The 17798-nt window shown below is 36.3% G+C and overlaps 3 protein-coding genes across 3 annotated transcripts; 2 read left to right on the forward strand and 1 right to left on the reverse strand.

Moving 5' to 3' along the window:
• Positions 1-2713: 2713 nt before the first annotated feature.
• On the reverse strand, positions 2714-8548 carry LOC130647127 (lipid droplet-associated hydrolase-like). Its single transcript, XM_057452873.1, has 2 exons — positions 6555-8548; positions 2714-3723 (listed from the first exon to the last, which is right to left on the reverse strand). The coding sequence occupies exons 1-2, from the start codon at positions 6763-6765 to the stop codon at positions 2978-2980; spliced, it is 957 nt and encodes a 318-aa protein (XP_057308856.1). The 5' UTR covers positions 6766-8548; the 3' UTR covers positions 2714-2977.
• Positions 8549-8707: 159 nt separating this feature from the next.
• LOC130647126 (elongation factor 1-alpha-like) lies at positions 8708-11296 on the forward strand. The gene is made up of 4 exons (XM_057452872.1): positions 8708-8826; positions 8953-9404; positions 9728-10326; positions 10827-11296. Exons 2-4 carry the CDS (start codon positions 8966-8968, stop codon positions 11184-11186), a joined length of 1398 nt encoding a protein of 465 aa, XP_057308855.1. The 5' UTR covers positions 8708-8826; positions 8953-8965; the 3' UTR covers positions 11187-11296.
• A 4472-nt stretch (positions 11297-15768) lies between these two features.
• LOC130648072 (uncharacterized) lies at positions 15769-17489 on the forward strand. Its single transcript, XM_057454091.1, has 2 exons — positions 15769-17056; positions 17113-17489. Exons 1-2 carry the CDS (start codon positions 15769-15771, stop codon positions 17487-17489), a joined length of 1665 nt encoding a protein of 554 aa, XP_057310074.1.
• The last annotated feature ends 309 nt before the right edge of the window (positions 17490-17798 follow it).

The raw sequence follows: 17798 nt of genomic DNA on the forward strand, positions 1-17798 counted from the left end.
TCTCCCACACGCTTAAAACAGAAATAAAAGTTAATCTTAGATCATTCTCAATTATAATTTTAGTGAAACCTGGTGTTTCAGAGCATGTTTCATGGTTTTGTTGTCTTTTATTACAAATACACTATGATACAAAAACAAATATGTCCATTGATATGCAGTAATACTGATAATTATTTGCTCCTCTAAGGTTACATGAACTTTTTCCGTACTTTGCAACCGGGCTTTTCTGTTTACAACACATGGACAAATATCCCTCCCGTTTGACAGGGATCCTAGCTCACTTGCCCGAGATCTCAGTTGACCGAGTTTGCCGCTGTAACCGGGGCCGAGATGGATATGGACAATATAAACACGATTTCAATTTCCAGCGTTCTTTCGCAAATATCCGAGATCTCGGTCATGCGGGATATCTCGGGTGGACCGAGTTTCCCGGTCTCATATAGAAAGGCCCTAAGTAAGTCAAGAAAGGGACTTTAAATAATTGCGACCAAAAACCGATTTTGGAGTAAAACGACGAAATTCAAAGTTACACGGATTGTTTTTGACCCTGCCGCCTCATACAAACGTGGCTATTCCGAAACGAAGCAGAAGAAGTGTTTGACTTGACAAAGGTTAAACAATATTTTATTTTTAAGATTTCGCAAAGATTGAAAGTTTTTTGAAATCTTAATCAACTCAAAATTTATTTGGATATAACAATATTCATTCTCGACCGCAGACCTCTTTGAGATACCTTATCGGTTAAAATTTCGTCGGTGAAAAGTGACAAAATTTGAAAAAAAAATCGTCATTTTCAACGGCGAAATTTTATAACCAACGAAATGTTTTGACCGACGAAATTTTTTACCAAAATTGAATTTTCTATTTTATTCGTGTTTGAAGTCGACAGATTCTTTTAAAATCATATTTGAAGCCATAAAAAGGAGGTATTAGGAGCAAAGATAAGAAAACTAAAATTTTAAAAACATAGTAATTTTTTTATTTCATTGTAAATAAGTCTATTAAGATAGCTCTTCAACTAACATTTTCATGTCCCAAGCGATGGGTTCGAGATACAATGAAAGATTTATTGACGATTTCTACTCATATGATTTTACTGGGATTAATCAAAACGACGAAAGCTTTGACGAGAGTGATTTTGAAATTGACCTTGAAATAAAAAGTACTAGTACTGAGGTACTAGAAGAGGAAGAAGAAAGCGAAGAATGTCTTGAAAATGGAGAAAAAAACACTTGTATTATTATTGATTAGGGTTTGTTTTGTCAAATATAAGTAAAAACTAAAATACTGTTTTTTGCTGAAAGGGGGTTAAAACTTTTCGTCGGTTAAAAGTGACAAAATTTCAGAAAAATTTCGTCACTTTTCGAAAAATTTTGACCGACGAAATTTTAAAAGATAAGGTAAACCTCGAAAGTAGGTATGTTTATCTCAAGAGCTCTGGGTTCGAGAATAAATAATAATTATGGCATCGTGTAATTCGTTCTTACACTCGAGATTCAAGAGAAAGTTTGTCTGTTTCTTGTTTGTCTGTTTCTTGTTTGTCTGTTTCGGAATGTGTTGTAGTGTATAATTCTGAATAAAAATCCACTTATGTTTTATTTATAGCTTGTTTTTTGCAAGTTTTGTAAACATTGACTAAAGAGAGTTGTTTGTCTTGTTTCGCTAAAGTTTTCTTAGGTGGCTCATACTACAATACCAAAACTTTCTTGGCATTCGCATCCCCGGCTAAGCCAGTTTACCTCGGACCTCTAGGGATGAGGATGTTTTCTCAGTTAGAATTATAAATCACGGTTTAAGAATCAATTTTCACTCCATTTTATTGATGCGACATATAGTAAATCTTGCTGTCATTTGATCGGTTGTGCTTCAATCAAGCTTCTATGAAATATTCCACCACGTCGTCACTCAGTATGAAATTCATTGGCAAACAAAAAAGTTTGAAATTGAAGAAAATGATTGTGATGTCAAAACCTTGATTTTTTGAGACCTTAATACTGTTTTAGGACTAAATTAGTAAATTTTGAAACTGTCTCACTGTTGATAAAATTTAGCATAGTAAATAAAAAAACATGCTGAAAATGATAACACACAGCATTCCCAAAAATTCGAATTTTTAGTAATCCTTCATACGGCTGCAGCTTTAATTAGCTGAAAATCTCGTTTACGTGACAGAAGTTAGTCAAGCCGTGTCGTCTTCTCGTTAATTTTGTGAATCGCAATGCTGTCTTTGCGAATGAGTCTACAAAACGAACGTAAAAATTACAAATCTTTTCATGAATCTTTTGTGTCACCTATTTCTATAGTGGTTGTTGTAAGAAAATCACCTTTAATAAGGGGTCAATAGTAGACCCAAACCACAACTGCAAAGAGGTTTTCCTCATAATACTGAGCAAGTTTTGAAAAACTGATTTATATTTGTAATCCGAACCTAGTGTTTTCTTTTTAGATAATTTTGAAACCAAACAAGCCGTTACAATTTGACCCAAACAACACTGCTAAGAATCACAGTCCGGTTGTAAAAGCAGAAAAAGTTTACCAAACCACAGATTGTTGATATTTTGTAATACAGTGGTTTAAAAGCTTGCTCCAAACCGTTTTGCCGGCGAAATATCGCCTCCACTGTTTTTGCTAAAACGAATTTTAAAATGTTCAACGACATACTGGCCAACAAAAGATACCAGATGCCCTGGGGACGAGGTTGTAATGCCAGCAATCGACGACCTTTCACTTTATTTTTGACGTCAATCATCTATTCTAGAAAATATTAGTGTACATCAAAAAAAGGAAAAAAATAAAATGCCATGAAAATTAATCCCTTAAGGCAATATTTTGTACTAGTGTAAATGAAGATCTCTTCCTTCACGTTTAAAAGTCACGTGTCGCAATAAATAACTATATATGCGAAAAAAAAGAACAACAAAATAATAACAAAAGTAAAGCAAACAAAAAAATTAAAAAAGTAAAACGACTCGAAAAATCACTCGTCTTCATCATCACTCGAACTGACGTTGAAAAGGCAATTCCTGTCTTGGAAAATATCGAAGCACAATTTTGCAACTTGTTCTGACGAATCGAGAACAAAATCATGTGGGAATCCACAATCACAAAGTCTGATGTCGACTTTTGGAAATCGATTTCTCATGCGTTCATAAAAGGAAAGTGGAGCCCATTTGTCTGCGGACCCATAATAAAATGTCAGCTTCGATTCATGTTTATGTATAATGGCTATTATGCTTTCGTCTAGTTCATTCATGTCATCCATCTCTGTCGCAGCCATGTACAGCGCGTGATTCATTAACGAGAAACTCACACACGAATGACACGGCTTGAGAATCTTCTCGTGAACTGGTCTTCCTTTAGCCCTCCATGCCACTAGTGCGTTTTTAAACCAGTTAGGTGCAAAACTAAAAACAAAGGCCAACAAAGCAAACGGCAGCCGACAATATTTTGAAACAGGCATCCAAAATCTCCCGTTTGGAGTGTCTTTTAAATCTTCGATAGCTGGGAATAAGTTTATAGCATGGATTAAACGTTGGCTAATAGCATGGTTTTCAAGCATTTTTAAAACAATATACGCGCCAACGGAATGTCCAATTAGCAAAAGTTTTGTCTTTGGAGGTAACTCAGTTTGAATAAATTCGATCTTGTGTAAAATCTGCTCAGCAACGGTGAAGAATTCTCCACTGGTGTCAACTTCAGCATATTCCCAAGCTGGCGAATGTCCTAAAAATAATAAAATAAAACATCAAAATGCAAAAGTTTTCTCACGTGAATTTTTTTTAGTTTTCCTAGAAAATAAGGCTCCTTCTTGAAATTCGTTGTTATCAAAAAATCAATGACATGGATGAATATTATATTTATTTTTTGCTTATTCGCGAAAGTTTTTTCACGCGAAAATAACCTTTTTCTTCTATTTGCGAAATATTTTCCAGCGAAATTTGTTTTCAAAAACCGCGAAAAAAATATGCAAAAGTTTCCGTCCGCGAAATTTTCTTCCCTTAAAATATTTAAAGGGAGGGGAGGGGAACAGAAGTTTTAAAAAATGCTTAATTTTTCGTTGAGAAACAGAGAACAACATTAGTATTTAGATAAAAAAATTTTTCAAAAAATAATATTAAGCAAAATACAAGCATTTAAAAAATTTTATTTTTGAGTACAAATTTCATTTTTTGACGTAATAGATGCGTATTAATATTGTAGTTTTAATGTAATCATATATCATACGGAAGCTAAATGTGCTGTTTCGTCTTTTATGTATATTACAATTTATTATGTGTAAATATGCCTCAGGAGCAACATATCATAGTTTCCAGTCACCTGCTAGATTTGCTGGTTCTAATTTTGTTGATCTATATACCAACTAGGAGTATATTACGGAAGTCTAACGCAGCTATGACGTCATAACCATTAAAATATTAAATTTCTCTTATTCAACATTAGAGTAAAAATAGATAATAAAAAACACGCTTTTGTTGTCGTCTCATCATAATCTCTGTTCCCCTTTAAACCAGGGTTAAAATGCATTAACATGTTGTCTATCGTCATCATCTTCATAATTGGCTTGATATCTGTTCATGGGTTGGACAGGATATATTATGACCTTCTTTCAACCTGATCTAGAATGTGTCAGTTCTAATGCACTTTACTTTGGGCATCGAGTCGGTCCTTGTTACCTCCTGCAATTTTTTTCTCCAACTACCTCTGAAATTTGCCCCAAAAACAATTAAGTCTCTACACTTATCATCCAGTTATCAATCCTCCTCCTTTTTTTCCAAATGTTCCAACCAACTAAATCTTCAACTCAATACTTTTTAGCTCATCCCAAATTTTTGTTTTTCAGATTGGCGTTAAACACCCATCCAACCACGCCCAAAATCTCCCTGCTTCACTGCTCCTGTCTCATACCGTACAACATAACACTTCTTATACCATCCTCATACAATCTCCCTTTTCACTCAATCAAAAGACTCTGCTAGTCAACAAAAGAAGTAACGCTCTCTAAATTTTTTTGACAATATTGCACCAACTTTCCAGAGTTGTACACATTTAATATTACCACATCACATACACAGAAACTGTAAATGCTAGAAAGTCAATCACTAATGAACATAGATATCAGTTGCAAAGTCCTGGTCAGAGACGAAGGCCTGACTATAAGACGATTGTCATTTATCACTCGTATGAGAGACACAACTTGCAAGTATGTCATTCCAGCCAGTACCAACAAAGAAGTGAAGTTTTCCAGATTTAATTTAATTTGTTACCATTTGTTAATATCCATAAAATGGGCATATCCTGAAAGATTTATCCCCATAGTTAAGTTCAAACTGATTTTCAGAAGCAGGTTGTTATAACTTTATACATTCAGAGCAATGAATTATTGAAATTTCAAAACAAATGGCAATAAATCAGCTCCAGGGGGTATTGTTGAAGAAATTTGAAAGTTTAAGTGCCTATAATCATTAACTACTCAAATGTTTATGCTTTTGCAATTTGTCACTTGTACTACTTGATGATTACAGTAACAAAGATCAATACAAAACTAAGTTTTCCATCATTTTTCCAAGTTACAACTGAATTAAAAAATTACAAGCTAGAATATAAACATAACTTAATAAAGCATAACGAATAATTAATAATGCTAATAATTATGTTCTGTCAAATAACAATAGATCGTGTGTTTCTATTAAACAGAGGCTTATCACAAATAATGAGTAAGCTCTCTTTAAATTCGAAGATGAAAGAATTACTCCATGTGCCAAAACGGTAAATTTGTCAAACAATAATTGATGGCTTTCACACACCCGTTTGGATCAGACACAACACTGTTACTGGGCCACATATTATAGGGTGCTTTTCAGCGAACTTACAGTCAGGGAACACTGCAAGAGTGTACTGCTAATTAGGAGAATCTCCAAATTGGGTGTAAGACTGAAGGCTATTGATTGGTGCATTGATTGAGCACCATTGATTTTCTTACCAGATGACTCATAATCGATTTCTCAGAGCTTATCTGGGCTGATTTTATGTTTATGTTTTTATGTAGCTTATTGAGATGCCCTAACCAAATTAAGCTGGTGCATTCTCTAAATTAGGAGTGATACGTCAAATTAGCAGTACACTTTCAGTTAGTAGTTTTCCCTGACGGACTTATAGACAGATAGATGTGCATATTTTACATGTTTAGCCTCACAAACATTGCGAGATATTATTATTTCCAGGAGAAGCCATGGCTTAGATGGCTTAGATGTTTAATGCTTATTTTGAGCTATGCAGACCCAATTAGGGTCCGCGCTGTACCAGACAACTCCCTGCAACATCCAACAGCCCACACAGAGTGCCATCACCCCCAATTTTCTTCAAATGGCTTGGGTTAACCGGGGCTATAGGATATTGGATTTGCCTCCAAGAGGAATCAAACCCCGGTCTCCTGCACAAGGTGAGAGAGTTATAACCACTAAACTACAGCACCACACTGCACTATAGCATGAGCACCCCATTTATAAATTGTATCTACCTGTAGTAACGTGCAAGCCATACTTAGCTATAAATACCTGCTTGGGCGATGCCAATAACTGGTATTCGACAACCTGTCAACTGATGCAATTTTAATAAAAACACATCATAAAATTCTATGATGCCAGGGTTTCCAGGTATGAAAATGATACAATAATTACACTTCTTCGTCACTGCTCCAAAACGAGATATAACTGTGTTTGAACCCATTATCTTCTTAACATGTCTAATAGGTAGTTCTTGATCCATGATGAGTTTGCACTATAATATTACATTCTACATTAAGGTGCCAGTAACCCTTTTAAAAATCAGAATTTTTTTCTTTACATAATTAGTTACGAAAGGTTATTTTCAGACTTTATATCCATATTTTTTTCTGTTGTAACACACTTGTCACAATTTTTTGGGTATATATAATAATATTTTTTTTCACCAAGAATATTCAGCCTCAACAATTCCTGTCTAAATTAAAATTCATGAATAATTAATTAGTTCTGCCGAATATATCTTTAATTTTCGCGTTTGTGGATTTGTACAGAAAGAAATGATTATTACAGAGAAACGTTAATTACAACAAAGATGGCGCATAAAGTAAAAATAAATTCATATTGTAGAAGAACTACTTTGTTCATCACTAACACACTGCCTGGCAGTGAGCGGGATTTGATCCATGGTTCCCAGAACTGGGAGCTGCTCACTGCCAGGCAGTGTGTTATTGATGAACAAAGTAGTTCCTCTACAATATGACTTACACGCATTATACTCGCCCGTCATGATCAGAGGTCTGACCAGGGTGAAGCATTCTCTGTTGAGAATGAAATACGGATGTGCTATGATAAATATTCACCTATGTAAAAATAAATTCCCTTCTCCATAGATGAATTGTGAATGTTTTACAAAGTTCTGTATATGCGCGTGCATCTTCACAGGCAATAAAAGAAGGACCACATAAAAAATTGACTATTTCCTGTAATTCATAGATTTAAGGAATAAACGATCTAAAAGCAACTGAAATTGGTTTTTCTTAACTATCATTTTCTTGTTTTACAAACAGGTTTTAATTATTTCAAAAAGAAGTTACTTTTTTAACTTGATTTTTTTGATCTTTGCAGTCTGTCCTTTATATTTCTTGCCTGTGCGCATGCGTGCGTATGCCCATTGTTTTAGACACAATGTTTTTTACTATCTTATTAAGTTGAAGTGGGTGGAACTTCTTAAGAATGTTTTCTTCCTTTTGGTTTAACTGTGATGTAGATGGGGTAACTTGAAGTGGAGCTATATGATGGTGTGCTTTGTGTCTTGTGCGCGAGTCCTCATTATGTTTTACAAACTTTATCACATAAGCTACATTTAAAACTTTTTTCTAATGACTCTTCAATCATGTAAAATCTTTATCAATTTCAAAATCTTTTTCTATAAAACCACCATCAAGCAAGTAATACAAGTCGCCAAGATCTTTTCCCTCCAAAAAGTCTTCCCTTTGAGTGGCAATTTTTTTAAATTTTGTGCAATGTTAGCGGACCATCGCAAGATTCTCTGGTTTAATCTCAAAACAATAGGGGCGGCCCGAAATTTCCAGACAATCTTTTTTTTGTATGAGTATGATTAAAACAACTACGACACGCTGCAACTCATCTATAGCGCCTCACCCCTAATTTCTGCTAGCTTTAAAATGATGTGCCAAATTTTTTTTTGAATATTTTTCTTTTGACAGCGGTTAGATGCATCATGATATGTAATGGTAATGAGATTTTTTTCAAAAAAAACAAAAGCTATTGTGAGAAAAATTTAAAAAAAACAATAGTTAGGAACAACCCAAGGTTTGTTTTAAAACAGAAATTAATGTAAAATCATAAGTTTGTAAAAAGTTGTTGGAGCTCGTGAAAGCTACTTATTTTCTTCTTCTTTATTGCATATTTTTAAATGAGTAGCTAGCCAGCTAGGTTATATCTGCTAACTCAGCAAAACGAATTTAAAAATTAAACAAGACTTTTTCTTTGTGCTTGAAGGCCAATATTTTTCAGAAAATAATAAAGAAAGTCCGTATTGATAATACACTGACTGGAAGTTCTATCTGTTTCAACGCTCAAAAGGATTACTGCCACAACCTAAAAAACAGCCAATCAGTGAAACAACGCTTCACGTTTTAAGTTTGTCTGCCGGTAAAGTAGACAATTTTCAGTACAACGATTGCAAAACCATATATGGTTCTAGTTTCGTCATCGTTTCCAGTCCCCGCGCATAAAGAGCCAGTATGACACGAGTTCGCCCTTTCTAACTTGTACGTTCTCATCGTTCACATTCGAAGAGGTGAGGAAGATTTCTAATAAGTTTTCTATCCGAACGTATCTGTTATGTCAAACTTTTTTTTATGAGATAACGGAGAAGAAAATTCCTTGACATTTATTTGTATTAGTTTTATGTCTTAATTTTAAGATCCCACGTCAAAATGGCACCAAAGGCTGCGGATAAAATCCACATCAACATTGTTGTAATCGGTCATGTTGACTCTGGCAAATCGACCAGTACTGGTCACTTAATTTATAAATGTGGTGGTATCGATAAAAGAACCATCGAAAAATTCGAAAAGGAAGCCCAAGAAATGGGAAAAGGCTCCTTTAAATATGCTTGGGTCTTGGATAAATTAAAGGCCGAGCGTGAACGTGGTATTACAATTGACATTGCTTTATGGAAATTTACAACAAAAAAATTTGAAGTAACAATCATTGATGCCCCAGGACATCGTGATTTTATTAAGAACATGATTACTGGTACATCACAAGCTGATTGTGCTGTGCTTATTATTGCTGCAAGTACTGGTGAATTTGAGGCTGGTATTTCCAAGAATGGTCAAACTCGAGAACATGCTCTCTTAGCATACACTTTAGGTAGGTTGTTCATTACCAAAATATTTCTGACATTAAATGTGAATTTGGTAGAGAAAGACCTCTTAAGAAATAATGAACTTGTTTTGTGGAGTTTAATTTCGTTATCAAGACATAATCAAATTTATAATTATTTTGCATAAATTGATGTCTAACAGCTGCTTGGTCATAAAATAATAAATTATTAGGGCTGTATGTCATTGAAAACCCAATGGTGGTTGACTGACTTATTTTTGCGAAAACGTTTTAGTATGAAGACATTTTTGATATGGACCCTATGATTGTTGTGTTTCGTTTCCAGGTCAGGTAAAGTTTTTCGTTTTTAGGTGTGAAACAATTGATTGTTGGTGTCAACAAAATTGATAATACTGAACCGCCTTACAGTGAAAGTCGATTCAATGAAATTAAAAAAGAAGTTGAAGGTTATGTGAAGAAAGTTGGTTACAATCCCAAAGCTGTTGCTTTTGTCCCAATTTCTGGCTGGCATGGTGATAACATGATCGAACCATCAACCAATATGGGTTGGTACAAAGGATGGAATGTTGAATCAAAAGCAGGAAAAGCATCTGGTAAAACCTTACTTGAAGCCTTAGATAGCATCACTCCACCAGAAAGACCAAGTAACAAGCCCCTTCGACTTCCACTTCAAGATGTGTATAAAATTGGTGGCATTGGAACTGTCCCTGTTGGTCGTGTAGAAACTGGTGTATTGTCCCCTGGTATGATCGTTACATTTGCCCCTGCCAATGTAACCACTGAGGTCAAATCTGTAGAAATGCACCACGAATCCTTAACTGAAGCACATCCAGGTGATAATGTTGGTTTTAATGTCAAAAATGTGTCTATCAAGGATATCAAACGTGGTATGGTTGCGTCTGACAGCAAAAATGATCCAGCCAAAGAAGCCAAAACCTTTTATGCACAGGTATTCTTTCATTTTTGTACTTAACTTATCAGTTTGTATAAGCGTGTTGGCCGTGGCCGTGGATAAATCAATCAACTTGACATTCCATCAATTTTGTTCAACAGAAACACGACCTTTAAATAGCAAACAAAATATTGAAATAAAACTGTATGATTTTGTCATTATCGTTTATGTGCCCACCATGAAAATTTTACAAAGAAGTGGAACTGTTTGAAAGTTCATTAGCAAGAACAAATCCTAGAAATGTTAGATTTGTGTCAAGAATTTCTTAAGATTTTTGTTTCTTGGCAAGTTTTTAGCACTTGCTTAGGGAACTATTTAAAATATTAATTTTTATTGAATAAAGAACCAACCTGTTTGACTTTTATTAGTAATAAAGCTAAAATTATGGCCTAAATCATAATTTATTATGTGATTTGGGAAAGAAATTTGTGTTGATTTTTCCATTAATATTGTAAAAACAAAATCAAAAGTTAATTTCTTTCAAAAATTACTTTTAGGTCATCATTCTCAATCATCCAGGTGAGATTCATGCTGGTTACCAACCTGTTTTGGATTGCCACACTGCTCACGTTGCCTGCAAATTTACAGAATTAAAGCAGAAATGTGATAGACGAAGTGGTAAAGTTTTAGAAGAAAATCCCAAAATGGTTAAATCTGGTGATGCTGCTATGGTTACTTTGACTCCTTCTAAGCCTATGTGTGTTGAAGCTTTCTCTGACTACCAGCCATTGGGTCGTTTTGCTGTACGTGACATGAGACAAACTGTTGCTGTTGGAGTTATCAAGAGTGTTGAAAAGGCCGATGCTACTGGTAAAATGACAAAATCAGCTCAAAAGGCTACCGGAAAAAAGAAGTGACCTATGAAAATTAAATACTGCATAATGTTATTCCGAACTAAAATATTTCATCGAAAACATTTGAGGAGGAAAAACATGTAAATTCTGTCAAATGAAAAAATTGGAGTTAATTTGTTGTATTTTTTTCACTAAATTAGTGTGGGCAGTGAATTCCATTTAGCTGATTAAAATTCATTTTGCGGCTAAATATTGTCCCGATTTGCGGTCACCAATTAATAGTGCGACCTTACAGAAAAATTTTCTGTCGCACTAAATTGCAAATGCACCTGGATAAAAAAGCGCGAACAAAATAAAGCGGAATTAATGTTTGCGAGTGTACTTCGTATTCGCCCGAAGGTGTTCTATAAAATTTAACTAAGCCTTTTTTAAACAAAAACAGACGATATCAATCTTCTTGCATGATACAAAAAAATTTGATCTTATAGTGTAAATATGGCTTAAAAATGTTTTTAAGTTCGAGTATTTTCAAGTCATTAAACGGTGTTTTACTATGTGAATATCAACTGTTTGCTCACACAATTATCTTCAGTAATAATTTTTACTGCTCAATTATGTTCAAGTTGATGATGATTGCGGTACCGTGTTTGAGTAGCACATCTTGTCTAATAACAGATACCATTTCTAATTGTATGGTAGGCATGCTACCGAACATCAAAACGTTGCTCACACTTCGGTTATCCAGTTACAAGGCAAGATGTACTAATCGGCCACGGTATTTCGGTATCCAAGAATAAAACGTGTGTGATTGCGTATATTAGCGAACATGTGCAACAAAATGTTAAAAACACCTGTTAACTAATAGTCGTTACCATAGTGACTAATATTAATGCAAATGTAAAAGAATTCCGTAAAAAACTTTCAAAGTTCATTTTTAGGATAGTTATTTGACAAAACATAATTTTTGCAATTAATTATTCTTACGCTTCATTGAAGATCATACTTTATAATTTTTCTAATAGTAATTATTAGTTATTCTTGAAAATTGGTGTGGACACTCGAAACGCGTCGAATGCCCCTCTATTTTTGCTGATACGTCAGCGAGTGTGTCATTCGGGCCGCTAGCTGTTGAATTTTTGAACGTTTCACCAAAAAACTAAGTCAGCATTGTTACTTACGTCACTATTGAACCAATAATGACTCATCTCTGCTAACTTAGTACATAATTCATCCAAAATTTCGGCAGCGATGTTGCGTTTATTATTGTGTCTTCGAATGTTAAAACCAAGTTCGTAGAATTAAGATCGCAAAATTATCTGCAGATCGTAGAATTATCGATCGTAGAATTATCTTAAGATCGTAGCGTAAACCAAATGTGAAGTGTAGCATTTCCCTAAAAAGCTTCCGTACTATTTAGCTATTAGCTAGCTAGCTAAACTTTTTTATAGTAAAATTTGCAAATTTAGAGAGGATTCAGGGTTAACACGCCTCGTCATAACTTCTCAAATTCAAAAGAGCTCCTCAATTCTCCTTAAATTTCCTCAATTTTTTTGAAATTTAGGATTTTTTCTCAATTCTCCTCAAAAAAATTTTGACATTTGGTTATTTTTTATATATGCTAGTTTTTATATTATTTCTTATATAAATTTTTTCCAAAAACCTGCAATATTTCTTTAAAATCAGATTCACAAAAAATACGTATATTTCTGGAACCCTATTGACAAAAATACATCAAATATTAACTTAAAATGATCAATTTATTTAAGAAAAGAGAATGTAATTATTAAACTTGGTGAAGAGGGGGGTCTAGTGTCTCTGAGAAATCCCTGAATTTCATAATTACCTCAACCGTATTCATGTAAGGGCAGGTAAAATCAACCTACCCGCAGCTGGCATTTGGTGACTTCCTTTATTAGCATCCTGCAACAGAACTTTCTATCCTGATTATGGAAAAAAAATATTTCAATCATGAAAATTCCTCTTAATGTTTTTTGCACATTTATCTTTGACAAAATTTATATACATTCAAAGTTGATACAACTGTAAAAAATCGTTTATCGCTCTCCCTGAAAATAGTTAACACAGGAACTCCAGGAACTATGGTAGTGAAAATATTTTGTTTCCATTTTTTGTTTCAAATTAACCTAAGAACATGTCATACCAAGTTTTAAGTCTTTTTTTCAATTTTATTTTTAGCAAAAAGTATGGTTTTGAAATTGAAGCAATTTGGTGGGCACTTTTAGCTTTATCCCTTTCAATACAAAGACTCAATTAAGGAGGTATTTTAAACAAGACATTTTGAACTTGCTAAATTTGCAAAAATCAAAAAATTGAATGTCCATAAATTTCTATTAAGGAAGTACTTGATAGCTAGCTAAACTATATTAAAGTGTTATGTAACGAATTATGTATATTTTACTCGTGAGACAAAATTTTCTACCGGCTAAAGTTTCGCCATTTTTTTAACGCATAAATTAATGTATCTCTTATGACGTGTTCGCATAATCTGGCCATATATTGGTCAAAAATCACTCAACGACACTAGGGTATTTCTTACCGTCTTCTCTCATATCATAAAGGCAAAAAACCCTAGGGACGAGGGTGATTTGCGGCTACAAGAAAAAGCATGAGATCGACCGCGTAGCCATCGCGATTAAATCTTCTTGTGTCGCCCATTTTTTTTGATTTGATTTCTCCACTACCTGTGTAATGAAAAGTTTCGTGACGACAGGAACAGTTGATGACGCAATTTGCTAACTTTCGGACAAACTATTTCTATGTTTTGGAGAAACATCGTATGGTTAATGGAATTAAATGCGTTCGATGCATTGATTTGTATAAATCCTTGACACGACCTGAAACGAAAATGTCCCTAATTGCATGCACTGCGATTTCTGTCTTGCGCAACACAATTCCATGATAATTGTTTATAACCATCAACTTTAAATACATCTGGCATCTGGTTTATATACTACTATCGGGACTTTCACTAATTGGCACCAAATTTCTCGATGGTCGAACTTCCTTATTAATTCCAAGCAAAAAAACTTCGCTTAAGTAAGAGCCCGGATAAGTGAGATTTTTGTTAAGTGAGACTCTTCTCATGGTCTTGAGCAAAAAATTCGGTTAGAGATAGAGAAATGTATGTTCTAGCACAGTTGCGTGCACGTACACAGTGACGTCACAACAAATCCAGTACCATCCAGCACCATACCATATTGAACTATGGAAATTCAAGGACATATCCCTAATAATCATTGCAATGTAGTGACGTCATCAAAAATCATACAAATAGGAGTCCAAAATTTTCTAACACAATTCCTAAAAGTCTAAGCATATCAAGGGGTAAGTCCCTATCATATAAAAATGAGTAGGGGAACTCCCTAAAAATCAACGCATGCGCAGTAAAAAGGGAATAACTGTGTTAGTTTTGAGCAGAATAAAATCTTCCGACGACGTTAAAATCCATACAATAAAGAATGAACAAACACACCGTGAAACAGTTACGTGATATCGCAAAAGGTCGTGGACTTGCGGGGTATTACAAGCTAAGCAAGACCGAATTGGTTACCCTATTGGAGAATGTACCACAATACACCCCGAGACCACCTAAAAGGGTTCCAGTTAAGGTGGATGCACTGCAGTATGCTTGGAGGCCACCCAAACAACCAGCTAAGCCTATAGTACCAGGAGATATGGACATCTTTGAGAGGCAGGAGAGGAGCGAAGGTCTGTCCAACCATTGGGGGTATAATCAGGGAGCGGCATAACTGGGTATTGCCCCCATCTGAGATGGACGTCTTCGAGAAACAGGAGCTGTCGAAAAATCGCTCTGTGGACGCTGTCCCCAAACCTATAAAAGAGGGGGTCAGGAGAACTTACGCGACAATCAAACGTACGGTGATGAATTTATATAACGGGGTGGCCAACGCAAGACCTACACTTCATGACGAGGTAGAACAGGAGGCCGAGGAAGATTATCTATACAATCAAGCGGGGCAGGACTTTACCCCCCAAGAACATAAGCATCCTCTCCACAGGACCTTCCGAAGTTTCCGCATTCCCGGCATGTTGTGTGACCAAACATGAAAACCTTGGTTGAGAACCAGGTGGAAGATATGGGGTCGGCAAAAATACAGTTATCTCTGTGGATCATGTGGAAGAGGCAACCTCGTCCGCAGGCCCATTTTTCTCTTTTTGACAATCTCGCCCCGTCTCGGATATTAAATAAGCGAAAAATTGCCCAGGGAACGAGGTTGGTGGAAGAAGAAGAAGAAGAACCCGGAGCAGGCCAACGACGGGGGGTATATTGAGGTGGAGAAGGTCTTTCATAGTAATATGACCTCAGTATTCCAGGGTAGCGACGTAGACGATATGTTAGATATGATGTTTGCTCAAAACTGGTGTGAAACATCCAGCACTACCCCAAAGTGATTCTACAGTTAGTAGAATACTACACCTCGATGCAGACTTCCACAAACTGAGGTTGACAAGGGGTTCATCGTACATTGAACTGCTTAAATGGATATCCTCAAAGAAGACCGTTATTAAACCGGTGAATGAAGACAAGGAGTGTTTCAAGTGGAGTATAATAGCATCCTTACATTATGAGGAGATAGAGAGGAACCCAAATTGAACATCTCAGATGAAACCCTATGTAGACCTATACAATTGGGATGGGATGGAGTTCTCTACAAGTATTAAGGACATTTCCAAGTTTGAAAAGAATAACCCTGACATTGCGGTAAGCGTATTGTACGTAATGGGGAAGAAGATCAACATCCTACGTCGCTCCGAATACAACATTAGGCGCAACAAGCAGGTTAATCTGTTGCTTATCAACGATGATAAAAAGAGACATTATACGGCGGTCAAAAGTCTTTCGCGACTTCTGGGTAGTGATACCTTGAAAAATACGGCAAAAATGCACTTCTGCCTAAACTGCTTACAGGCCTTTCCCACAATTGAATCGAGGGACAAGCACCATGGCTACTGCAAGGACCATGACGCAGTCAAGATCACAATGCCAACAGAGGCCAAAAAATGGCTATATTATAGGGATGGACAACAGCAATTCAAGGTTCCCTTTGCCATCTATGCAGATTTCGAGAGCCTACTAGTCCCGATAGAAGATGCAAGATTTAAAAAGACTAAAAAGCTAAGCAAGCATGTACCATGCGGCTGGTGTACCTATAATACATTTGCATATGGGGATGTAGCAGACCCTCTAAAAGTCTACAGGGGTGAGGACCGTGTGACAAAGTTCGTAAACCATCTGGAGGATAAGGTGAAACGTCTCTACCATACCTACCCGCAGCGGGACATGCTGCCTCTAACAGAGGTCCTAAAAAGGGAACATGATGAGGCATCGAAAATCCATATCTACCTAAAGCCCTTCGATGATAACGAGAATAACTGCAAAGTTAGGGACCATTGTCACTATACTGGGCAATATAGGGGTGCGGCCCATAACAGCTGCAATATCAAATACAAGATACCCAGCCGTATACTCGTGATATTCCACAACCTATCGGGGTATGATACCCATCTCTTTATCCGGGAATTAGGTGAAAAATATGACACTCAGGACATTGGTTGCATATCGGAGAATACCGAAAAGTACATCATTTTCAACGTGAAAATCAAGGTACCCCTTGGAGGCATGGGATATGGTGATGGGGAAAAGTACAAGACAATAGAGATCAGGTTCATAGATTCCTGTCGGTTCATGGCATCAAGCCTGGACAAATTGGCAAGCAACCTCAACGATGAACAGTGTAAAAATCTTTGTTGGTTTTTCAATGAGGATGACACGTTCCAGCTCATGCACAGAAAAGGCGTCTATCCGTATGAGTACATGGACGGATGGCAGCGATTTGAGGAGATAGAACTGCCACCAAAGGAGGCCTTTTACAGCAAGCTGAATATGAAGGGTATAAGTGATGAAGATTATCAATACACAAAAAGGTATGGAATTGCATTACCCCAGAGGGTGATAACGTCACCATGGGAGACTACCAGGATGTGTACCTCAGCACGGACGTACTGCTATTAGCCGACGTCTTCGAGACGTTTCAGGACGTGTGCTTAAAAAACTACAAGGTTGATCCTGCTCACTTTTACAGTGCACCTGGATTAGCTTGGAAAGCAGCACTCAAATTTACAGGAATCAGGCTAGAGCTCCTTACAGACCCCGACATGCACCTGATGTTTGAGAAGGGTATTCGAAGAGGTACAACCCAGGCTGTACACCGGTATGCCAAAGCAAAAACTAATTACATGGGAGACCAGTACCATCCGGGCGTTGAATCATCCCACCCACAGTACCTCGACGCAAACAACCTATACAGAAGGGCGTTGCGTTAAGACCTGCCCACGGATGGCTTCAAATGGGTGTCAAACGTTGAGGCATTTACCGAAAGGCGGATCGGGAAGCTCGTTGAGGACAATAGGCATGGGTACATATTAGAGTTTGATATTGACTACCCGGAGAGGCTACACGACAAACATAACGAGCTGCCGTTCCTACCGGAACGCACCATGGTCCACAGATTGAGAAATTGGTACCAATTCTGGAGGACAAGCGAAAGTATGTAGTACACATCAGGGCCCTTCACGAGGCTTTAAAACATGGGCTTGAATTGAAAAGAGTACGCAGGGTCATCCGGTTTAACC

The sequence above is a fragment of the Hydractinia symbiolongicarpus genome, chromosome 6 (genome assembly GCF_029227915.1).
Source record: "Hydractinia symbiolongicarpus strain clone_291-10 chromosome 6, HSymV2.1, whole genome shotgun sequence".
In the NCBI taxonomy this organism is placed as follows: Eukaryota; Metazoa; Cnidaria; class Hydrozoa; order Anthoathecata; family Hydractiniidae; genus Hydractinia; species Hydractinia symbiolongicarpus.